The sequence below is a fragment of the Coturnix japonica genome, chromosome Z, assembly GCF_054131305.1.
Source record: "Coturnix japonica strain WE chromosome Z, WE-NBRP24, whole genome shotgun sequence".
In the NCBI taxonomy this organism is placed as follows: domain Eukaryota; kingdom Metazoa; phylum Chordata; class Aves; order Galliformes; family Phasianidae; genus Coturnix; species Coturnix japonica.
In genome coordinates, this window is record NC_140702.1 from 26,578,276 (window position 1) to 26,602,051 (window position 23,776).

At 37.1% G+C, this 23,776-nt stretch overlaps 1 protein-coding gene across 3 annotated transcripts in view; it reads right to left on the reverse strand.

Annotated features, from left to right (window-relative positions):
• Positions 1-23,776, reverse strand: part of EPB41L4A (erythrocyte membrane protein band 4.1 like 4A) — a 107,604-nt gene that overhangs the window by 31,102 nt on the left and 52,726 nt on the right. For all 3 annotated transcript variants that reach the window (XM_015849456.3, XM_085529865.1, XM_085529864.1), the window contains 7 exons: positions 23,246-23,366; positions 18,283-18,370; positions 16,571-16,659; positions 16,127-16,190; positions 8,689-8,780; positions 7,686-7,763; positions 5,442-5,554 (listed from right to left, as the gene is read on the reverse strand). In XM_015849456.3, the coding sequence (XP_015704942.1) occupies positions 5,442-5,554; positions 7,686-7,763; positions 8,689-8,780; positions 16,127-16,190; positions 16,571-16,659; positions 18,283-18,370; positions 23,246-23,366 (645 nt within the window). The remainder of the gene's footprint in view (positions 1-5,441; positions 5,555-7,685; positions 7,764-8,688; positions 8,781-16,126; positions 16,191-16,570; positions 16,660-18,282; positions 18,371-23,245; positions 23,367-23,776) is intronic.

Below are 23,776 nucleotides of genomic sequence, written 5' to 3' on the forward strand. Positions count from 1 at the left end.
CGACTCCAAAATCCCAGGGATTGGCCTTGGGTCTCTCTTGAGGCTCTTTGCCACAAACTCCAAGTGGGACCTTTCTCTCCAGCAGCAGTATAGTGGATGTTCTTTATATCCTGTCAAATCTGTACTGACTCAGTATGCGGAAGGAGGTGAGCATTCTGTTCACATGGCACCCATCAAGGTGCAGAACGTTTCACACCCAAGCCCAGAGCTGAGCTTCCCATCCCAAAGGACCCACTGTTGGCCCCACTGTCCCAACATCAAAGTAACATCAAAGGTGACAATAGGCTCATTTGGGTTGTGTGAAAAGTCTTTTCTCAGACCTCTAATTTCATTCATTTTCAGAGATCGATCAGTAATGATAATGATGTCTTGCTCACCTCCTACTCACTCTTTCAGCACTTCTTGCTACCCTCCTGGGTGTCGGTGACCCCAATCTTATTGAGGGCCCCTCCCCTGGACTCAGGGACACTTCCTCTGGATCTTGGAGCTGCTCCTCTAGACCTCTTTCCTCCTCTTCTCTTACAGCTTCCTCTACTTTCCCCCCCTCCTCCTTCCTCTGTTCAGAGTCACGATTCATTTCATTTTCCATTCTCTTACACGAGCAACTGACATTGAAACTGGTGCCTCCTGTGGTTGATCAGGTTGGTCAGTTCCAATGCTCTCACTCTCCAGCTTGGCTTGGAGTCTGTCTTGTTCAATTATGAGGATATTTAGTTCAGATTCAAGCATGACTTGATGAGATTGTATTCTATTTATTTCATTTTGGAGACTGAATTTGTCATACTGAAAAGCATCTTGCTCAGTTCGGAGTACTCCTCATTCAGACTTGAGGATGTCCCTCTCGGACAATTGTTTGTCCCTCTCTCACAGTTTCTGCTGTACAATTATATTGTATAAGTAACCACCTTAAGTGAGAGGGAAGTTTTCTGTCCACAAACAAAAATAACTGTCCTTAAAAATGTTCCACCTCATGTATCTTCTGTGACTTCACACAGTACTACTGCTCTACCAACATACATCTCTGTATGTTTGCCTAATACAAAAGAGTAACTTCCATTAAAATTGTCCAAATGCTACCCCTATTGCAGTACCTTCTCTGTATTAGTTTCTTACTCATTCTTCTGAGACTTCTCAGAAGTAACTTTGGTAGCCAGAAATCTTCAACTTGTAGGTTTCCTTGCTTGCTTTCCTTTTACTAGGTAAGCATTCACAGAACTGAAATTTCCCAGAAATGTGAATGGACACTACAATTCATGTTACAACAGAGCTGATGCTCATTTCAACATTCAGTCTTAAATAGACTTTAAATACACTGAAGTCCAAAATCTCAGGAGCCTGGCAAACTAATTAAGTCTTGCCTGTTTCTCATCAACCGAAGCAATTTCACTGACATTATTTGGAAACAGTGTTTGTACTTAAATCTATGAATGAGAGCTGGAGATAATGTGATCAAAAGCAAAACATGCAGTTAAGAGCCCATGCTTCACACTGCATGTTACTAAGAACTAATAAAAATGACTGGACTTCAAAAGTCTACACTCATACAGCTTGCTCCATGACAATGTTTTACAAGCTAATTTACAAACCTCACTTGTGGTGATACTGCCACCTGCATAAAACACAGCAGTAGCTACATTCATCCTCTGACAAAGCCTGTGATTTAAATAACCTTTAAAATTTAAAACCCAAAATAAATAAATAGATACAATTGACCCAACATTCATTTTCTAAGATTTAGCTTTCAAACTCAATCCCACAGTTTTCTCTAAAAAGACTTAATACTTCGAGTGCCCCAGTTCAACATTCCTATCAACTATGACTGAGGTAATGATAGGTTAGGTAGGTCAGCCAGGGCACAGAACTGCGATCCTTGAGAATTAAAGAATACAGGGACTGGGTACTGCAGCTTACAGATTATTAGAATTCAGGCAAAACTGCAATTTTAATACTTATTCAAGTGACTCTCCATCTGACTTTTAAATCAGAATGCCAAGGTTTACTTTACATTGGTTTATACAATTACAGAGTGTGGAAGACAGTGGCTAGTCAAGCCTTCAGCTAGCAAATAACATACAAGCCCTGAGCAATTCATGCACCACCAGTAAATAAACCAGGACCCATGGCAACAGTTCACACCACTGTTTGTCCAGAGAGAATGTTCCTGGTGAACTTCTCAAGTGCTGTGCTTAGTCAAAAGAATAAAGGACACTTTCATTGAGCAGCCTGTACCAGGTATTGCAAAAGCTGAATATTATCAGTCCTGCGTAAGAGTAAAGAAGAACAATGAGCAATCCTGTTCCACTGTTTGAGTTTATGATTTGTGGCCAGAACAAAATGTTACTCTCTCTCACCTGAAACTGGAAGAATAAGAGAACTAAATGAGCTACGCATACCCCAGGCTTAAGGTTTAACAAAACAAAACAAAGCAACCCAACACAAACTTGAACGAAAACCTAAACACACACAGAGCAAAAAAAGCACTAATATAAAAGCACTGATTGCAGTCAGTAAAGTTTTCCACTCTGCTTTTTCCAGCCTCTAGTGCTTCTGAGATTTGCAGTGCGCCAAGCAAATGATAAAATGGAGGTTACTGCACTTTAAGCAACTGTGATCTGGATTCTAGGAAAATAATCTGCCATGCTGCTGCCCAAACGCCTGTTCAGCTTCTTCTACCAAGGGAATCAGACAACTCAGCACTGCAAACAACAGCTAACCTGTACATTCAAGTGATGGGGGAGAAAAAACCACAATAATGCATACTATGCAACTATTAGTAACCCCCAAACACGTATACAAAAAGGAGGAACAGCAGTGAACACTATAATGAGATGTCAATTAGAGACTTCAGCACTTCACACACATATCTGCAACCTCTATAGCAGTAGCAACACAGACTGCACATGCTACAGCCATGCGTTTGTATCTACTGGTTCACTTAATTGTCCAAAACATAGCTGTGGCTGGGCTCAGTCCTGGCACCAACAGGTTTAAAACAAAACAAAACAAAACAGGTAATTGAACAGGCCATAGACAGAGAAGCATTTGTTTCATGCACTTAATGTTGCAGTGTTAAGAAAAGGAAAAAAAACTAAAGACACAGGTGAGGAAAGGTGCTGAACTCTGGGAAGACAAGAAGCAAGTTGCTAGGTTTAAAGTTTGTGGGAGAGGAGAATAAATGAAACTCTGATGTTCATTACAAAATGATAAATTAAAAGCTACATTCAGTTGGATGCCAATGTAAGCAGCATTTGGCAGAGGACAGCTGATGTAACCTGGCAGACATGAACTAAAATCACCTCATTTAAAATGATGAAAAAGGCATATTTAATCTTATCACACCACACTAGAAACATGAAGTTATGGAAGAAGGACCAGCCATCAATAGCAACACTGCTGTGATCTAATTATGAAAAAGGAATATTTACTTTAAAAAGTAACACTATTATTATCTAAGAAGCACTTTAGTTTCTAAGATTGTTTATACTGCATTATCATGATAAAAATTATTCTGTAAAGTACATGTTAGATCAATTAGCTTTGTTTTTACCAAACATTGCTTAAAAGGTATCAAATGGACTCAGTGCACTGAATGAAACTGACTGAATATTGCTGTATCCAACAACCAGTTCAGGGGAAGAAGAGTGGATATAACCCAGTGATATGCATCAGATTGCCAACATGGAGGAGAAGTCACACTGATCTCCCATCAGTGCCTAAAAATGCACTTACATGGACAAGAACTGGCAGTTTGATCATCAGTTTGAATACTGAAATATAAAATTTTTTTAAAAAGACCCAATAATATATTCATTTATTAAGAAGAATGCATTTTGTAATGACAAATTTATTTTTCCTTAGACCACATATTAGATTGGAAATTAATCAAATTCAATGAAATTTGAGAGCTTTTGAGGCAGTACACCTACATCAGTGCAAAATGACTGCATATTGAGAACACGTGGATAATAAGTTAAGCTAAATTAGAAGGAAAACAACCAGAATGATTGTTAGAAATTACACAAATACATACAAATAAGACAGGAAGGAGAAAAAAAGAAAAGAAAAAAACCACACAACACCTTTCTATTATAATCTTTAAAGTAATACAAAGCATTTAAATCCTCCAAAACAACAAACAGGCATTGACTGCCCAGGGAATTCTGTACCATTTTACACAAGCAGAACAGACCACAGGAAGACTTCTATTTGCCTGACATTTCTAGCCAAAGAAACTGAAACAATCACAACATGCTCATCCTTACAGTGATGCAGACTGACATTCACTGCCTGCACTGAGGCAAACGTTGGTTGTAACTAAGACAACTGACAAGTTTACCTCTGAATCACCACACAATTTTCTGCACAACTGAACAGGGGGACTAATGAGATGGGAAATGCCATTCATCTTAAACACTGCCCAAGGAACAGGACAGTCCAGCTGAAACAAAGTCTAAGTCAATAGGTTCAAGAGTAAACAGCAAGACAAGACACAGGCAAATCACAGAATATCCTGAGTTGGAAGGGATCCACAAGAGACCATTAAGTCTGTCTCTCAGCTTCACACAGGACTACCTAAAAGATAAAACACATATCTAGAAACACACTGAGAAGAAGATCTATGATCTGAAAGCAAAGCATTTGAATTTTTGCACTTAAAAACAAACAAACAAAGAAACAAACCTTTATCACCCCACCATATACTAGATTTATATGTTCATATGTTCATATGTTCCTAGAGCAAGAGCTCAAATTATGCAACACTTCAAGACACAGTCCATCTAAAAGGCAGAACACACTGGCTTTGTTTCTGAGCCAAACAAAGGCATCCACATTAAACAAAGGACATCACCAGACACACACGCCTGCACTTTTTAAAATCTGTCCCTCTCATAAGTTTACAATGCTGTACTAATCCATGATAAAGCTTACTTGTATTTTAAAGCTCTGGCAAGTTCTTAAATGTCTAACACATAACCACTTATGTATTTAACTCCAAGCACAACTTCCACTGAAACCTGTGTTAAAAACAGACTCGACGAGTCTAAGTATGTGCACATAATCACACACAGAACTGGAACCTGGAAATATAAAGGAGTTTTGCCCATTCCTACATTTCACATCACGTTAATTGTTTTACGCGTGACTCCTGTGATCAGCACTTCTTCTATGTTTCTCCTAGTGTCTGCAAAAATTTCCCTTCTCCTCTGGTGCTTTCAACACACAGTTAGGAATTTCCAGACCACAAATCTAAATCACGTTAAAACTTTATAGTGGATAGCATTAACTTCTCTTCCACTACAAATGCTGGCTTAAAAGAAAGCAGAATTCATCATGAGAAACCCTCAAGGACACTGAACCTATCCTGAGTTAGCTCTTGAAAGAGAAATGCGCCACACACCAGGGTTGAAATTTTTCCACAGGTAAAGCATAGAAGAACTTACCTGTCTGTTGCGCCCTTTTCGGATATGTCTTACTACGACTTCTTTCAATGCACTGGTCAGGACGTGGGAGCTGAATAGAAGGGTCTCTGGTCATTTGAAAAGACATCCTGCCACTTGAAAACACAACAAAATCATTTGGACTAATAGTTGGGGAAACTAAGAAACAAAGGATCTCTAAATAGAAAAATGCTTCAGGCTCAGATAGCACACTTTTGGAGCTATTCCTTTCTCATTCTCAGCCCTATAGTCCTGCAGAGAAAAGTAAATCATTAAATAATTAGTAATTTGGCTAGATCCTGAGATCTCCCGTTCAGTTTTTATCTCTGAAGAATGCACAGTTAACTTTGTTCAGTTTCAGTCAGTAAGAAGCTACTGGCTCTGCTGTAGTGGAAAGACAAGAAAATAAGCAAGGAGAGCCTAGTGCAAAGGAAAGCATAACTGAGTGCTCTCACTAGCACAGGGTGACTGATTGCAAGCCAAGTACAAGACTTGATTCCCTCTTAATAGCAAGGCTCTTCCACAACACACCATTTTAAAAGTAAACGCATTATTCAGCATTCATTCTGATGCCTTTCTTTCCAGGTGAGGACAAAGAATAAGGAGTTCATAATAAAAATGTGAAACGTACTCCATATTCCTCCTCAGAACTCCATGTTTGCTTCTGGAAACTTAAAATACAAAGGAAGTAACAGCCATTAACTCCCGTAACACCTGCAGTTCTGTGATTTGTAAGTCATCAAGTATCACAGTAGCAAGCAACAAGCAATTACATAGATGCTCACTGCAGATTTTCTGAGCCACATTAACACACCCCACCAGGATCCACTGAATTTTCACCCGGAGTTTCACAGGGGTTGTAAGCATTGGAGAACTATGATTTTCTCCACATTTGTAAAAAGATTAAGAAGGACAAGAAAAATTTCTAATATTACATCAAAATAATGCCTTTTTTTTTTTTTATATTCAATTTCAATTTCATCTTCACAGATTAGCTATCTTTCCTTTCAGCTTTCCAGATCTGGAACCACACCAATCCCACAAATTCTAAAAATGGTTTTAACAAAATGTCCCCAGATAATATCTTGCACTCACACTAACAGCTTCACATATTCACCAAAACATCTGATATTAAGGAAGCTGCTGTGTTGTGTTTTTTTGAAAGCCAGGACTAAAAATAATAACATGGTCTCATGCACACACTGCACAGTGATGGAACTATGGCTTCTGCTTTGAGATAATGATGCATGTTGTCACGGAGTTATCCCTAGATCTGTGTCCGTGACAGGGGGTACAGGCCCGAAGAGAAACAAAACGGGGGTGGGGGCATGGTAAGGAGATAGTAGATGGGTCTAAGTCAGAACCTAGCAACGGCAATGACCTGAGGAGGAACATCAGTTTACTAAATCAAACAAAATCAAACAAAACAAGCGTGTCCAAAGCTGAGACCTTACTTGGTAGATTACAGAGGAACCATGTGCTTTTCTTCACAGGAAACTGAGCAAGAGAGAGGGAGTGCAGCCCATATCCAGGCAGAAGATCAGCCTTTCCTCCCGTGGGCAAGAAGTCCTCCCGGAATGCCACTCCTCCCCTCCTCTCCAAGAACCAAAATGCCCAAAGAAGGCATCCCACAGAACCAGATCATTAACTTTAACACCCATTACTTTACGTGATATGATGTGGAACACCGACAACAAAGATCACAAAACCACAACACATGCAGGCATAAAAACACTGCTAGTGCTTTTTGGGCTAAAACAGATATTAAAAGCGAAGAAGGGAAACTATCAAAGCAAATAGAACATTCTGATAGCAGATAAAAACAGTACTGCTGCCATTCTGAGTTCCACTAATTGATTATCTCTTCAGTTTTTTTGAAAAAAGAAGTAAGGAAGATCCATGGAACTGTAAGACAAACAGTCTCACTTCTGTGCCCAGCAAAGTCATGGAGCAGAGGCAACAGGTGACAGCCAATATAGCTTTACTAAGGGCAAAACACACCTGAAAAATCTGATGGACACCAGCAGGGCCTAGCCAGCTCTAGTAGTCTGGGTAATATGAAGAAACTTTCACATTTGCACCTAGACTGTCAAAATAGTGTAGTAAAGTGGTGCTGATTCTTGCTTTGTGAACAGGACTGCCTCAAGTTCTTGACTGGGCAGCACATTTCTTTCATTGAAAGAGAAGAACAAAAGGAATGAAGATGGAATTAAATGAACGTAGATTTAAACAACAGAATAAATTCACCTGTATCGATGTTTATAACCTATGGATCCAAACTTGCTGAATTTTCTTGACAGAGAGCTTGATTCATTTTCTGGCATTCTATGTAGTTAAAAAAATAAAACAGAGAGAAATGAACAGATAGGCCTCAACTCTCCTTCCCAAGAAAAGGAAACACAGATTTCAGATTCCAGAAAAGTAATCTTATGTCAGTTGTTCCTCATCCGCACCTCCTGACAGATTCTTGTGGGTCTGAGATCTCCACATCGTCACATGTTTATGCTCTCCTCTTTTGATTAACTCTATTTCAAGGCCAACTGTAAACTGCTGGCACCAGCATCCTTTTGCTTAACATTTCACAGGAGCAAGCAAAAACATCATAACATGGTAATGAGACTGCAGCAGGAATTCTGAGCTTACTCAGTCATGGCACTGCTAAAACCAGCCCCAATCAACTCCTCATTTGATTCTTAGCCAGAGGCCCTTGCACTTTTCTGCCAGTATTTTGCGATAGTACATAAAGTGTTTTAAGACCTGCAATATAAGAAAAAATTCATACACTGCAGTAAATGAGCTAAACATTATAGAACTGCAGTTAGTCTGTTTATAAAGAAAAGAAATTCTGTGCTCCCTAAGGAGCTACATAGAAATCATAGGCAAATTAATGCATGAAAGCAGAAAGCCTCAAAGTCAATGATGCTACAGAGAATTTGATGGTTAAATATGTGAACGTGTATAGCAGCTTAAAGCCTGCCATATATATGTGGATACTTTAGTTAAAATTTATGTAATAGAACTTGAGATATTGCTTCAAAAAATATTCTTCGACAAAATAAACCACTGAATTTCTCAAAGATTTGTAAACATTTTTTTAAATATCACTGTAAGGAAAGGGAAGGCATCAGCTTTTAAGAACATTCTACAATCAAAACAAAAATGTCTTGCTCAGAAGCAAACCTTATAGTTTATTATTCAATACTGTCTCTCTCTTTTTTGGCAAGAAAAACGCAACATCAGTATCACTTACCTAAAAAATGTATGATGTTCTACACAGCACTTCCAGAGATGTTTGCATGTGATCTTGTCACGTGCCTCAAAAAAGAAGGAAGTTTCATTGCACTGAAAGCAAGACAAAAGAAATCATTATTGTTATGAGGGATTTTACCAGTGAAAGGGTTCTTCATTTACTGAACACAGGAACTGACTATCACATATCAGTGCATATAAGAAAAGTCATGAATATGAAGAAAAGCAAAGCCCGTAATTCTCTGTGATTGTTCTTTTAAATTAAATTATTCATTTTTGTTTCTCATCAGTTGAAAATAATTACTTAAAAAATGCATTCCTTAGATACGGAAAAATGGAACAGCAAGATGATTATCGCACTTCTGTTCCTTGATTCTGGTTCACAGACGTCAGCTATTCTCCTACCCTAAAAAGCAAAAAGGTTTTTCATTCTTTCTGAAGCTTCACCTCATGTCAGTGACAAATACAATCTTCACAAGGACCTGTTTAGCAATATAAAAAAGGACAGAAAGAAACTAAAGAAAGGAACTCATATTTGTCATATATACTAACAAGTAACAACACACGGAGAAAATGCACAAGACATGCAAGTAGAGAAGAACTTACATAAAGCCGGATATCAAAAAGATGGGGAGAAGGAAAGATGAATAGAACACAAAAGCTAGCCTCAGAGTAATTAAAAATAATTGGAAAAAGTTCAAAGGTTAAAATCTTCAAATTGACCTGCAGAGGCAACAGTGAAGAAAGACAATAAACAAGGATTTTCAAAGCTTAAAATCTATTCCCTGGTTATTTGGCATTCAGTGCATAGACATGAGGAAACCATAAACCACAGGGAGAGATGAAAGAGAAGGCAGACACATACAAACTATAAAACGGTTCCAGTAGACATGAAGCAGCAGCAGACATATCACAGAGCTCATTTTCAACAAGTTAAACATTCAACAACATTCACATAATATACATTTCCATGTATCTGTTGCTCAGTAAAATTCAGTGTTCCTTTTTTTTTTTTTTCCCTGTTATTTGCAAAATGATGAGTGCACTGACTGTATATGTCAGTATGAATCCTCAGCACGATCTGGTAACACAGCCAAGTCCTAAAGCCTTTCCCTTACAAACAGGCTACGAGTCACACCACACTGGGCAGATAGTTTTAGGAAACAGCTGCCTTAGTGCCAGTTATGCTTCTGCAGTGCCATGCATACGCAGGTAAAGCAGGTTTCTCACATACATAATCAGGTATTGTGACCTGCGAGGAACTTGTAGTCTGTGAACTAACTCAGCATGTTCTCTAGACTTCAACATCTCTAACAAAATTAAGTTAACATGTCTGTTAAAAACACAAAATCACAGACGAGTTGCTCAGGCAGCCTTTCCCCCACCCTGAAACAAGTAACAGTAAAAATGACAGATCTCTGCACCTGCTGTTAGAATGATTGAAATTTTATTCCCTGAGTAAAGTAGAAATTGGAGACATATATATAAGCTTATTTTCCCCCCACCCCCCCCAAGGATAATTTTAATTTTATTACTCCACTGTAAAAGTTTAATGGCTGCCTGGGACAGTTCCATGAAATATCCAAGGAATGAAAATCACATTCTAATCTTCCATCAAAAACACATTTTCCTCTCTGGCGCATCACAGCCAAACATGTTGCCACTGAGAATACTGAAAACTAGGATTTATCTGATATTGCCTCACATAGGATAAAATGATTAAGTATTCAATTATTTCCATAAATGTATTCACACAGTTGCTTAAAAAACAATTTCATGCTTGACAGGAATCTTAACTTCTCTGAAGGACTCACAAGGGCTTTAAGTTGGAGAAAAATAGGTTTATAATATATAAAAAGTAAAACTAAAAACCTAAATTTCTAAGTTTCTAAATTCATTAAATAGTTAATTAATCAATTAACTAAACAAAAAACAAAAAACACTTCCTGAAGAAGACTGATGGAGAGAAAATCCTATTTATGCTATAATTTCCAAGAATAACTACTGCTCATGCCTCTTTGGCAACCAGAAATTCTAGTTTACTCACTGAAAGATCATACCTCTTTTTTATATTCTGCGACATTAGAATGAAGAATTTAGTGAAGGCATGTCAAAGGATACTTTTCATCCAGGTATTTGACATAAAGCAGAATTACAGTATTATTTAATTTAGATTATACTTTCTGGATCAAACTATCACCTGGCATGATTTCATATAAACCCACACAACTGTAGCAGACAGTATACTTACAAACAACAATATCAGATCAAGCCTCTGGTATTACAAGTCTTATGCAATATAACGATTCATTTAACTTCTGTTAGGGAATAACTCAATTACTCACCTTAAATATGCAGCATCTTGTTCTTTTCTCATTCACTCCTAATTTTCACTTTAGGCAAAGAATCCTCTGCTACACTTTAATTTATTTAATTATACAGTCTCAAAGGAGAGAGTTTATGGGTTTTGGAAAGACTGAGGTAAAGAGAAGTCAGAGTTCTTTTGCTTTTTGAAGTGAGTTTTAAAAATATAGTATTTATGTAATGCTTCACTATTAGCCTGAATGCCACGGAGACTGAGGGAAATATTTCTATCGTGGAAAATGTTCTATTTCCCTATTTTTTCTTCTAAGTTACAGTTTTAGGATTTTCCCATATGCAGAATAAATAAGATGGTATAGCTACGATGCCATACCATAAGGTCTGATCAGAAAACATTAATGATTCTATTCTTTAAAGGTCTTATTTTACAAGAAGAGAACTCATCTCTTATGCCAATAAGGTAAAAATCTGCATGACGAACTACATGCTGAAACAGCTATTACTCAGCATGCAATAGCCAAGGGCTGAAGAATCAAAGGAAGCCTAGCCCTACAAACTGTCAACAAGTTAAGTTATGGAATTCAGATTTGGGAAAACTGGCAACAACATTAAGGAGGGGACCAACAAGCTTTCTGATAACACAGTGAGGTTTGAGTCTGAAGGAAAAACACACATCTGAAAATTAAATGCTGCCTCATAATGGATCTGTGAAATAAGCTAAACAGCATAGCACAGTTCTTTTATACTAAATATAAAGAAATACAGAATATAAATATATATAGAATATAGAAATATATATATAATTTTAAAAAATATTAAACGCTGCCTCATAATGGATCTGTGTAATAAGCTAAGTAGCATAGCACAGTTCTTTTATACTAAATATAAAGAAATACAGAATATAAATATGTAGAATATAGAAATATATATATAATTTTAAAAAATGTTAAAAAGGAGCTTATCAAAACAGCACTTACACTAACACCTTAGTGGCAAATTTAAGCTTATTCAGGAATTTTAATGATACTTCTCCTTCAAAAATGTACATTACTGAAGATTTCAATACTAAGATGAGCCCTTCTCACAATTTTTGTGATGGCTCAATAATTAAAAATTAGGGAAATTAAAAAAAAAAAAAAATCAACAAAAATATAGGAAAAAAAAACCTAAAGCAACAATCAACCAACCAAAAAATAGCAGCTCTATATTGACCTAACTGCTTATTCACCTCTGTTCTCCATAACAACTGTGGCTTGAGTACAAACGTAAATAAAATAGCCACGTGTAATTCTTAAAACACAATAAAGACCAAAGTTCAGTTTTGGTCTTCAGCAGAAATATTACCTAAGCTGGACACACAAACAGGAAGAACATCTCTTCAGCCCCTGATAAATCTTCTCAAGAAACAGAAAGAGGAATAAATCAAATGAAACACTCCTCCCTAGAGCTTGTAACTCAAGATAGAATATAGTATGTGACAGGTAAGGACCACCTTATGACTATTTTTCAGACTTTAACAAACATAAAAGGATATTAAATATGTACATTTACATACATACATATATATATTTATATTTATGTTTATATTTATATTTTTATATAAAGTCTTCCACAGCAACTAAAAAAACACATCTAATATTTAGACAAGTTTCAGCCACCAGACTGTGGAACATTATATGCTTTGGAACTACTCTGAAGTTCATCAAGCATGCATCAGTGGTTGGTAATGCTCCTGAAAACTGTTTTTACCTACTGCACCTTATGTATCCTGCTAAGACTCTTCACCTAACTAAGAAGGACTGCAGAAGAGGATATGTCCTACGGATGTGTGAATAATTTTAATTACACTGTTTAGGGGACTGTTTTGACTTGTAATAAACCAAATTTCAAAATATCTCTAAACCAGCATTTTAAACTGTTGTTAGACTGTTTACGGAACCCTCCTGTGCAACCTACACAGAGGAGACAACGCTCCCAGTTTCATTCTGATAGTTCAGAGCTTCACAAAAAGCCCACATCTCAGAATTCACATCAGAGGTCCAGTCAGGGGATAACACAATTATGATACAATGATTAATACTACTGAAAAATGGCTTCTGTTTCTTGGCCTAGGTCTCACATTTCGCATGTCAGAACAAGCCACTGACGGGCAAATACCAAGAGCAGTATTTTGTTTACAGAGGGATAATAACAATACCCGTAGGGAGAAAAAAATGTAATATAAGCAAAGCAATGAAGCAATGAAAGATAAAACCAAAGTCCCAAAAGACATGCTTTTACACAATAGGTACGCAGGAAAAAATACACCGAATAAACAAGTTAAAAACATAGGAAATGTCCTTGTGGAAGAGAGAATAACTGCAAGAGCTTATGCTGCAAAACAGGAGAGAAGTATCTTTATTTTACTACAGTACAAATATATTGAGCTTCTTAAAGAAACAAGTTTATGAAAAGTTATACAATGTAAGCAATAAACTTGGCAGCTGCAGCTATAAACAATTTATCCCAACACAGGCACCCTACAGAGCTTGTCTGAGGTAGCCTACAGACACAGAGCTGTACATTTTGACTGACATCTCTAAACCTGTCAAGGAGATTAGGTGTCCACTTCCACCCATTTATCAGAAAGTACACATTCCATGTCTTCTGACAGGTCTGAAAAAATCTCATACAGAATTATTTGAAGAAAGATATCAAAGAAGCTCCTGTAATTAACACCATTCAGAGGAAGAGAAACACTTCACAGGCACTAAAACCATAGAATGCTTCCATGTGATGAATACATATACAAAGGTGTAAGCAGAAGTAGCCAGTGTGTGGAAACACAAAAGGTAATCCAGCCTGCACAGAGTTGTCACTACAGCATGGAAAATATGATTCAAGACAGCACTCAAACTCAGAAATAATTCGTTCTTATTATGCGACATTAACTCCTTTCCTAAATACCACAAAGCTCCAGCTAAGACACAGGAAATTCTCTATCATTTAATCTCTAGTGTGCTTTCCAACAAGTTTTAGCAGATGGTGTGCTTCCACCTGTTTCCTATGGAGAGTGTTCCTCATAACTGCCACTGCCTTTGCAATTTTTCACTGATGTTAGGGGCATGTTTCTTTTTCTTGTAATTGTACTGTCACATACTAGCAAATAACAACACTCTGAACATTCCTCCCTTCAAATTTGCTTAGACTTGTATCCATTTTCAGACTGCACCTGAAAGACTTTATGTACCCGAAGAGTTATGTACATACAAGTAACTGAACTGCCTGGAAATGAATTGCACATTCCAGACTTGGTACACTGCATCCGCTACAAGGAAAGTATTAATTCCCTGTGCTGTGAAGTGATATCCCAGGACACAGGATGGAGCAAAAATGGCATGTTTAGTCTCCTATAATATCGTATCAGTGACTTTAATCTAGAGACCAAGGCTACCAATCCTAATTAATAATTTTTTCAAAGTACCACCATGAGAATGTTTACAGAAAGAGAAAGTAAGGTTCTTCTGCAACATTCTGGCATTTCCTTACTAGCTAAGGTATGAAGAACTGAAGAAACACTTCAAATGAGCATTAGATGCAACGATGGGACACACCCTTGTACTTACTGTTCTCTCAAACAATTTCCTAGAAGTACCTGTTGAGACTTGAAATTACCAAATGCTGTCAAAGAGCTTCTCTTAAAATCACAATAGCAAGTGCTTGCCAGCCATCAACATCCATGATCTAAACTTAAGCACATTTCCCAAATCTCCCAAGTTTTTGGGGTTTTTTTTTGTTCATCATGTTAAACCTTTGCAACTCTGCATATTTTGAAACAAAAATTAAAACAAACAAACAAAGAGCCTTATACATCTGTACCAATGAACAGAAACTGCAGCTTCATTTCATTGCAATCCACCCAAAGCCAATGCCTGTTTGTACATGAATAGGTATTCATCCTTCAAGAGAAACATTGAGAAAACTTTTCCCAACCTTCCTCCAGTCTTTAAACAACTCCGATTTCAATAAATGGATCAGCAGAAATAGACTACCCATGGTTCACCACACCAAATACAAACAAGCCACTTCTGAAGCACAAAACTTGCCTGTGCATTTGCACAAGCACAAGAAATGCTATCTGTAACAGAGCCAGCACAACCAGTCAGCAGCATGCTCACATTTCCCAGCTTGTACTGAAGGCTTCAAATGGACTCACAGAAAACATCACAGATGAGTCTAACAGCCACTAGACAGATAAGTTAACGAATGTAGGTAATAAGTAAAGTGGAATACTGCCAACAGGCAAATATTTATTACGAAACAACTATTCTGTCTATAAATTTTCAGCCCTGATATTCCAAGGAAGCCTACAAAGTATTAAAAAACAAACAACAAAAAAAAAAAACCCACAAACTCATCCCTACATCACTAGCATTCCCTCCTGCTTACTTCCCCACTCCTCATGCTGCACAGATGATAAATATTATTCTCCTTTTTCCACTGAGTCAATCTAAAAATCTCTTTCTATCACCTTGTCATCCTAACTCCACTGGAACCAGCAATTTATTTTTTTTTATCTCAAATAGTCTATTGGATCAATCATGTTAAATTCTGACAAATGTATTTCAAGCTGTATTATATGGCTGCTTCTCTTTCGGCGCTACAAAATTCATTTTGTCTAAAAGCTTCCTCTGTTTTCCTTGCTTCAGCTTCCAGTTGATACTACCTCTCCCTGTTGATTTCACCTTATTTAAAAGCAGTACATATCAACGAATCACTATCACTATCACTACAGAAGCAGTCTAACATCCAGAGCACAGTAAAAAATCGTACAGGTTTGTTAACAATTCCTGTTTTTCTGAAGTTCACTCCCCTAGTGTGCAACACTAAGTGGGCAGAAAATCTTTTATACTTTCTTTAATAAAACTGCAAGCACCATCTTGAACATACTACACTTAAGGATAGTTTTCCGACAGTGAATATCAATAAAATTAACTAAATATACAGCTTCTTGAAGAAAATTTAAATAAAATTATATAAACTGTGATGGAAACAAAAATAACTATGAATTACATGGGCACAAGTTTGCTCTTGATTATTTTTGTTTTTTCTCCTTATTGATTTAAATAAAAACTTACATCTTTTCCCAGGACTCTAAGTTCAAACTGTGTTTCCTTGAAGTGAACTTTTGTAATTCTAGGCCTATAATATCGGGGGAAAAAAGACAGAATTTAATGAGACTTTAATTTTACAAGTAATATAATATAAAGCTGTATCTATTTATATATATATGTATAATCATATAGAGATTAGAACAGATTCATCGTTGTATTATTTTTTTCAGATCTGAACCAGATATTAAAAGAAAAACACCAGTTTTTAAAAGTAACTATGTTAATGTGAAACATCCTTTTCAATATTTGGATTATTAAAGAATGAAAAACCTGTGTAATACAAGCAAGGTACACAATACTTTTCAAAAAATAATAATACAGTTAACCTTCCAAACTTATGCCTCAAAGCCATGCATTTCTGTAGTATATCACTGGTTTTGACACAGATTGCAGTTAAAATACACCTACCAGAAATATTTTCCTACTTGCTTTTTATTCTTGTAGACTACAACTCCTATGGGTGTTAATCCTAAAAAATATTCAGATTTGTTTTCACCCTATAAAATAAAAACATACACCAATCAGTTATTTACATTTGCACTTGACATCACTATAGCAGTGAGGTCTAGGAGGAGGAAGCCAGCCTGACTGGCTGACTTGTGCATGCTACAGATGGGAACATAGCACTTCATCTACTGATGGAAACTCCAGTATGAAAACTTCTACGTGCAGATACAAAGAGGCAAGAAAGAACTGTAGCAATGGAAAGCAACGATGAAAAGCAAAAACTTTTTTTTTTTTTTTTTTTTTTTCCTGTGGAAATAATTTTGGCTGTTGGGAAAACCTGAGTGCATGAGCTTAGCAGAAAGCCAACTCAAAAAAAAAAAAAAAAAACATGAAACTGAGAAACTGTATAAAGTGTCCTCTCTGTGCATTAGGTTTCTCACACACAACTCCAAGAGCCTAGTTTCTGATACTAAGAGAACTATATATTAAGGACATGTTTGCCAAGGAGAAGATGGCTGTTTTCATCACAGCCTCAGATTTGAAGAAGGGCTTTCATTGCTACTCTAACACAAAGAACGATATTCATGGGTTACAACGATATTCATGTACATCCTGGGCATGTACAATGCACCCATCACTCCCCAGGCAGGAATCTCTTTGCACAGCATAAGCAAAATAAGGAGAAAAAAATAATAACCCCAACACCACTAATTTAACAAGGTTTTGTTGGATCATGTCAAGGCTTCTTTCAGTAACTCCCCCAGCTTTCTGTGGGTGGGAGTGCTGGATATGAATATGATTAAGCCATGGGGAGCATTAAAAATACTTAATATTGTGGGCTAAACAATGTTCAGCAGGAAATACACACATAATCTTCTGGTATTATCTTGATCTTTTTATTTTCTTTCAGGTAATTTTACAGCATTCTTACATCTGACTCAGTGAACTATCTGCTTTGCAGCTTCCCATCCGAAGCTCTGATTTTCTTTTATTCAAGAAAGCCTGCCACCTGCACTATTATTCAAACAAAACAGGATGGCGTTTCCACCAGCAGCACATAGCCTCCAGGTGATGACTTGGATCCAGTCTTAACAAACATGTTTTACAAATGAAGCAGAGGTACTTGCTAAGGTGGAAAAGGCAATGTGCAGTGCTGCATGGTACAGTGGAGGAAACACTGGAAACATGTTCCATGTCTTTAGCAAGACCAGGTAACAGAACAGGACAGACATGCTACTGATGCCTCATGCTAGTTCTTGCAATAGTATTGAAAAGTTATCTGTATTTAATTACTTACACACTCATAATGTGCAAATTCTTGTGTCAAAGACAAAAGCTGTAACACTCACTTACCTCTTCTGATGCTCAACCTGAACACATGTTACTTCTGTGAATTCTTTTTTTCCAGGGAAGAGATTGTCTTTTATAGGTGTAATCACATACACACAATACAATGACAACATTTCATCTGAAAACCATTCGGCATCTGTACGTATTAATGACTTAATCTATTCATTCAGTTTGTAAATAAGGCTTCCTTTGCGTTCCTTTAGTACACTACTATCTTTTTCATTGTTCTGTGGTGACTAAGCAGTATAAACGCACTCCCCCACAATACTAGAATAGATTTTCTTGCACTGCCAGCAAGATTAAAATGGTTAAACAATACTTACATAAACAGGATGGAGATCCACTCCATACATTTCCAGGGATTTAGCCACCTCTAAGTAGTTTGCTTCTGCCTCAGCAGGAACTTGACCCCTGTAAATAAAATTCTGTGTAACAGCATTGCATTTCCAGTCACCGTATTGAAATAAATCACATTAAAAGACACAACTTGCTGGACAGACACACAGCTCTTTCTACTATTTGTATGCACTGTTTCTCTCCTTGTAGCACCTTACCTCTACTGTCTTCAAGTAGGACTGGACAACAGGCACAAACTTGTACTAAATTATCTGCTGTTAATAGTCTACCACACATATATACTATGACATATAAAACATACACTGACTGCAGTGTCTGATCTTTCCCTGCTGTCACAACTTCTTTAAACATTCAATTCTTAGTTTTGAATATGCAAAATAACTTATTTTTGAGTAACTGCCTGGATTGTAATAGAGGAGGAATGGATGACTAATTAAAGGACTAATTCCCTTCAGCAGCACTGAAGCTACAAAGTTCCTAACTTCAGGTAAAATATCATTCTCTTCATAAAATAACTTGTCTACAGGAAGTCACACCAACTGGCAATACATTTTTGGAGACTACCTCAAGAGATCAGCAGTTTCAGAGATCCAGCTCACCTTCCTATTTGCAAATATCAATTCATCATTGAAAAACTATCGTCAGCTGAATGCTGTTAAGAAACAGGAGGGGAAAACTTCAGGAAGTCCGAACTACTACCAGGTACATATGAGATACAAACTAGAGAGGATTTCTTTTTCAGAAGTACAAGACTAAATACATTTTAGGCCTCAAAAGCAGTCATGTAACTTATACTGAAAATACATCAACTCTAAAAGATGAACCGCCTCCTTCATACCCTGATTGCTCACTCGAGGAACTATTCCACTACCTTTGCAATATTTCAAATTCAGGGTGAGAAGCAGATCCCAAAATTTTGATACAAGACCTGGAAAAATCCTGCCATATACTTGTTCATAACTCTTCTGTAGTTCTCTTCGCCTAGCAGATATTTTTAAGGCTTCTTTAACTTTATGCCTCAGAATGTAAAAACAAAACAAAGCATCAATGCGAAATACTGAAATGGCAGTGCTAACTTAAATGTAATAGGAACATGATAGGTTTTGGACTTTTCATGAAACTATGTTGGTATCATGTGAATGTTTTAGCCGTTGCTGAGTAGTGCTGCACTGAGCCAAGGACATTTCAGCTTGTCATGCTGCCCTGCCAGCAGAGGGATCTGGAGCTGGGAGGGAGGGGACAGAACCAGAAAGCTGACCTAACGTGGACAAAGGTACATCCCATACTGTATAGCGTATAACATAATGCACAGGCATAACACTGGGAGCAACTGGCCAGGGGGCAGCCACTGCATAAGTCAGCAGGTGGTGAGTAATTGTGTTGTGCATCACTTGATTTGTGGAGTTGTTTCACTTTTTTGTTGTTTATTTGTTTGTTTATTTGTTTGCTTGTTTTGGTTCTTTCTTATTAAACTGTCTTTATCTCAACCCACAGGTTTTCTAACTTTTGCTCTTCATTTCCAGCTGGGGGTGGAAGGGACAGCAAGCAAGAGGCTGTGTGGTGCATAGCTGCACCACTGGTTAAACTACAACAACCTGAGGATTGTAGCAGAAATCTCTTTCTTCCAGAGCTGGACATCTCAGTGGAGCTATGTCTCATTGCTGAAATTCTGACCACACAGTCTACTCAAGTACAGTCAAACCTGGCATGCTTTTTACCCACTTCTTCTGTAAAAACACTACTGATTTTTAAAATCTTTTTGGTTGCTCTCAAAAATGGAAGCAAAATGCTCACTGAATAACTATTGTCCTACTGAGTTCCCTGGAAGGTCATCAGCACTGAGTGATGTGAACTCACCTATCGATGAATTAGTGCTAGAATCCAACAGTAATTTAAATATCTCTGCTAGTGTGTCCTCACTTTTCACACTATTTTCATCTGTCTCTGAATGTACCAAAAGGCTCAGCTGTTAAGTAACTCTGTGCACATATATAAATATTTTCAAAATTATATATAAATTATTAGAATGTGCGTTTGCAAAAAAAATATTAAAGGAAGTGAAGAAATGAGCTGAAGTTTCTAAAGAAAAGAATGGATATATCCTCCCAAATGGAGACTGAAAAGACAGAATGTTAAGGGTAGACAGAATGGTCTGCAACTGAAATAATTCCCATCACAGCAGAGGGAAATTGTATAATTTTTGCCACATAGGAAAACATTTGCACTCCTCAGCACCACACATCTTGCCAATAAACCTCAAATGTAAAACACTATTTGCAATTAATGTTGGAGAAGGCAATCTAACAATCCTCATCAACCCATCCCTATGATGTCTCCGATAGGCAAGACAATTGGGGATTGCTCTCAGCCTATTCAATCTTCAAAATTCACAACCAAAGAGCTCTCATCATCACACAAAAGTCAGCACTGGCAGCACTGTTCCTATGCTAAGGAACAGAGAAACTTAAGAGCAAATAATGAATTGCAGCAGGGGGGTTGGAGCTTGATGATCCTTGAGATCCCTTCCAATCCAAGCCATTCTACGATTCTATGAATGAAGTGATCTGGTATGTACCTAGGAATTCATCTCAACTTTCAGTTCTCAAATACAGCCTTTGTGATCTTCAACCAAACTCTCTGTGCCTCAGTTTCCCTCCAGAAAAAAACAAAAAACAAAAACAAACAAAAAAACCCACTACTTTTCTACTTCATAAGAAGATCTGTATTAAGGTTCTCTGTAATGCATCAATTACTAAAAAGCAGATAGGCAACCATACAGAAATAATTAGTGAACATGAGGCTTTCTTGTTTTAAAGGGAAAACTCAGGTCAATGTGGCAATTGGTACAGACTCCAATTACATGAGGATCTTTCAAAGCGAACAGCTGTGTCTCTGTGTTAATAGCTACTATCATCAAACAATACACAAATAACACTAACATACAAAATTAAAGGCAAGAAATAAATTAACTTTTATCCAGACAGTGGCGTTATTGTAGTAAGAAAATGAAGAAATCTAGATCTACATACAAGATGGGTAGTTCTGATTATCTTTACATGACTTTGTCAAAGGGTATGATCATAAAAGGTTTCTTACTGTTCTCATGCTAATAAATGGTTATATCACAATTGCACCTTACTAGGACTTGTTAGAACAAGCTTCTTTAGAATTACCAGGAACATGAATTTGGAGATAAGCAAGTAAATGTTTGCTTTGGCTTCATGTACAGTTGAACTTCTTTCCTATATTTAATTTTCAAAACCAGTCTTACATTTTGAACTTTGATGGCACTGTGGTCTTATACAGGCAGGTTGGGAAGCCAAAGCACTGACTTACAGTGCTTTCACATAATGACTGCTGGCTCTGGCTCTGTCACTCTACACCAAGAATACTTGAGCCTAAAACTAAACTCACTGAAAGCCTTTCATAGATAAAAGGCTGTTTCTGAAAATGAATAAGTGGGACAGAAAGTGTCTCTGAATTCTGTTTTACTGGAGTTTTAACTTTTTTTTTTAATCTTTTTTGTGCCTTTAGTAATAGTGTAAAGTTAGACTTTTTCCTTAGGAACACTGGCCACAACAGCATTGACTATTTAAGCCATATTCACACAGCATACTGTTCTTAAATTTTTTTGTGATCAATGTGATTATCATTCTAGTACCTGGATGACAGAGAAATTAAGCTTTGCAGTCTCTTTATTTCAATGAATCTCTCCAGTATTTTCCGAGCATAACTTGGGTTTGCATTAATCTCTTGAGTCTGCTGATATTCCTATTTCAGATTTCTTCAGTTCTCCTTTGTCCTGTACATTACTCATAATATTCTACTCCTGCAATCTCTTCAATAATTGCTCTTGCCAAATATCAAAACTCGAGCATATTTCTGCCTACTCAGCTCTTTTTTATATGAAAGAAATGTTTCAGGTACATTTTTGATGACTGCAATCTTCTATAGTGAGTGGTTAAGTCTATGAGGTTAAGTCTAACCTCTTCTTCCAGTGCATTGAGATTTACTGTGAAGTTTTTAGCTTGTTTGCTTTTTGTCACGAAAACAGTATTTCAAATGACCTAAATAAAGTAATGCACTGCTACCCGGTGGCTATTTCTAGGTGCTGTTTGTTTTTTTTTTCTTTTGAATCCTAACTATCTTATTGTGGAATTCATTACAATGACAACTGCCAGTACTTTTTACATAAGATATCTTAGTTAATGATAAAATGAAATGACTGCACACTTGTTAAAACAAAAAAAAAACCAAACTTTTTAGTTCATGCAAATGTTGCAGTTGAGTTCATCTCTTAAACTGTGGGCATACAGGCTGCCTCACTAGTACCTCCTCCCATGTGAGCTGCTACCGCAAAGATTCATGCAGGTTGCTACAAGCGCTCCTTCATTACCCTAGCTAAGGATCTGGCAAGAAAATAGAGGCTTCACTGTACTAAGTACTTTACCTTGCCACATTAGATGTTGTTTTTTCCTAACAGTTCATTATTTGAATATACAGGGCAGTACTAAGAAAAGAAATGTTATTATACCCACTTTACAGACAGCAAACTGAGGCATGTGCATAGAAAACAACTTCCCCAAATTGCACAGGAAAACTGCACTGAACAGAGAACTAAACTCAGATGCCAGAAGATTTTTATTTCATTCTTTGAACTACAAAGAGGAAATTGGAGTACTATTGCAAGTTCTCGCTTAGAAAAACCATCACCAAGGCTGGACTGATTTCCAATCAGTTTTTCTTTTGGTTTCTCAAAGAAAACTCCATCTACATAGGACTTATTCTATCCCTGAGGCTTACCACCCTGTGATCTTTTCTAGAGCTGCATACCTCCACTCTGCACTACAGGGTGCTTCCTATTCTACCTGCCAAGCATTTCTGAATTCAGTTCTATCCACAAAGCTCTCAAAAGTATTGAATTCTTACATTAGTGTTTTGTGTATCCGTTCTATGGCATCTTCCAGCTCTTCTTTCTGGTCAGGAACAAAGCGGTACTCTGAGACGTAACCTGCCGTGTGCTTATATGGGTCATAGTCCCCCAGCTCAGCTGCAGTAAAGAAGATGAGAAAAAAAAGTTAGACAAATTCAGTGTTTTATGTTAACAAACAAAAAAAAAAATACCATTACATAATTCAACTATTTGTGCCAATACACCTCTTTCCAAGTGACTGAAAATTGACTACGCTATCAGTTAAAAATTCCAAAGCCTATATTTTTTAGAAGGAAAGATGGTAATATTCAGTTTACATATAGAACTGTCCATACTAGACCACTATACTAGTATTTATAATAGACAGATACGTTTTTTAAGTATCTACCCCCTCTGGGTATGCTGCAACATTACAAGCAGAAGAGACCTATACAACTTCTGGGACTCAGAAACAGAGATGTCAGTGTGGGAATGGGTATGGAGGTGTCTGAAAGCAGGCTCTTCTAAGGATTATAACACAATTTCTT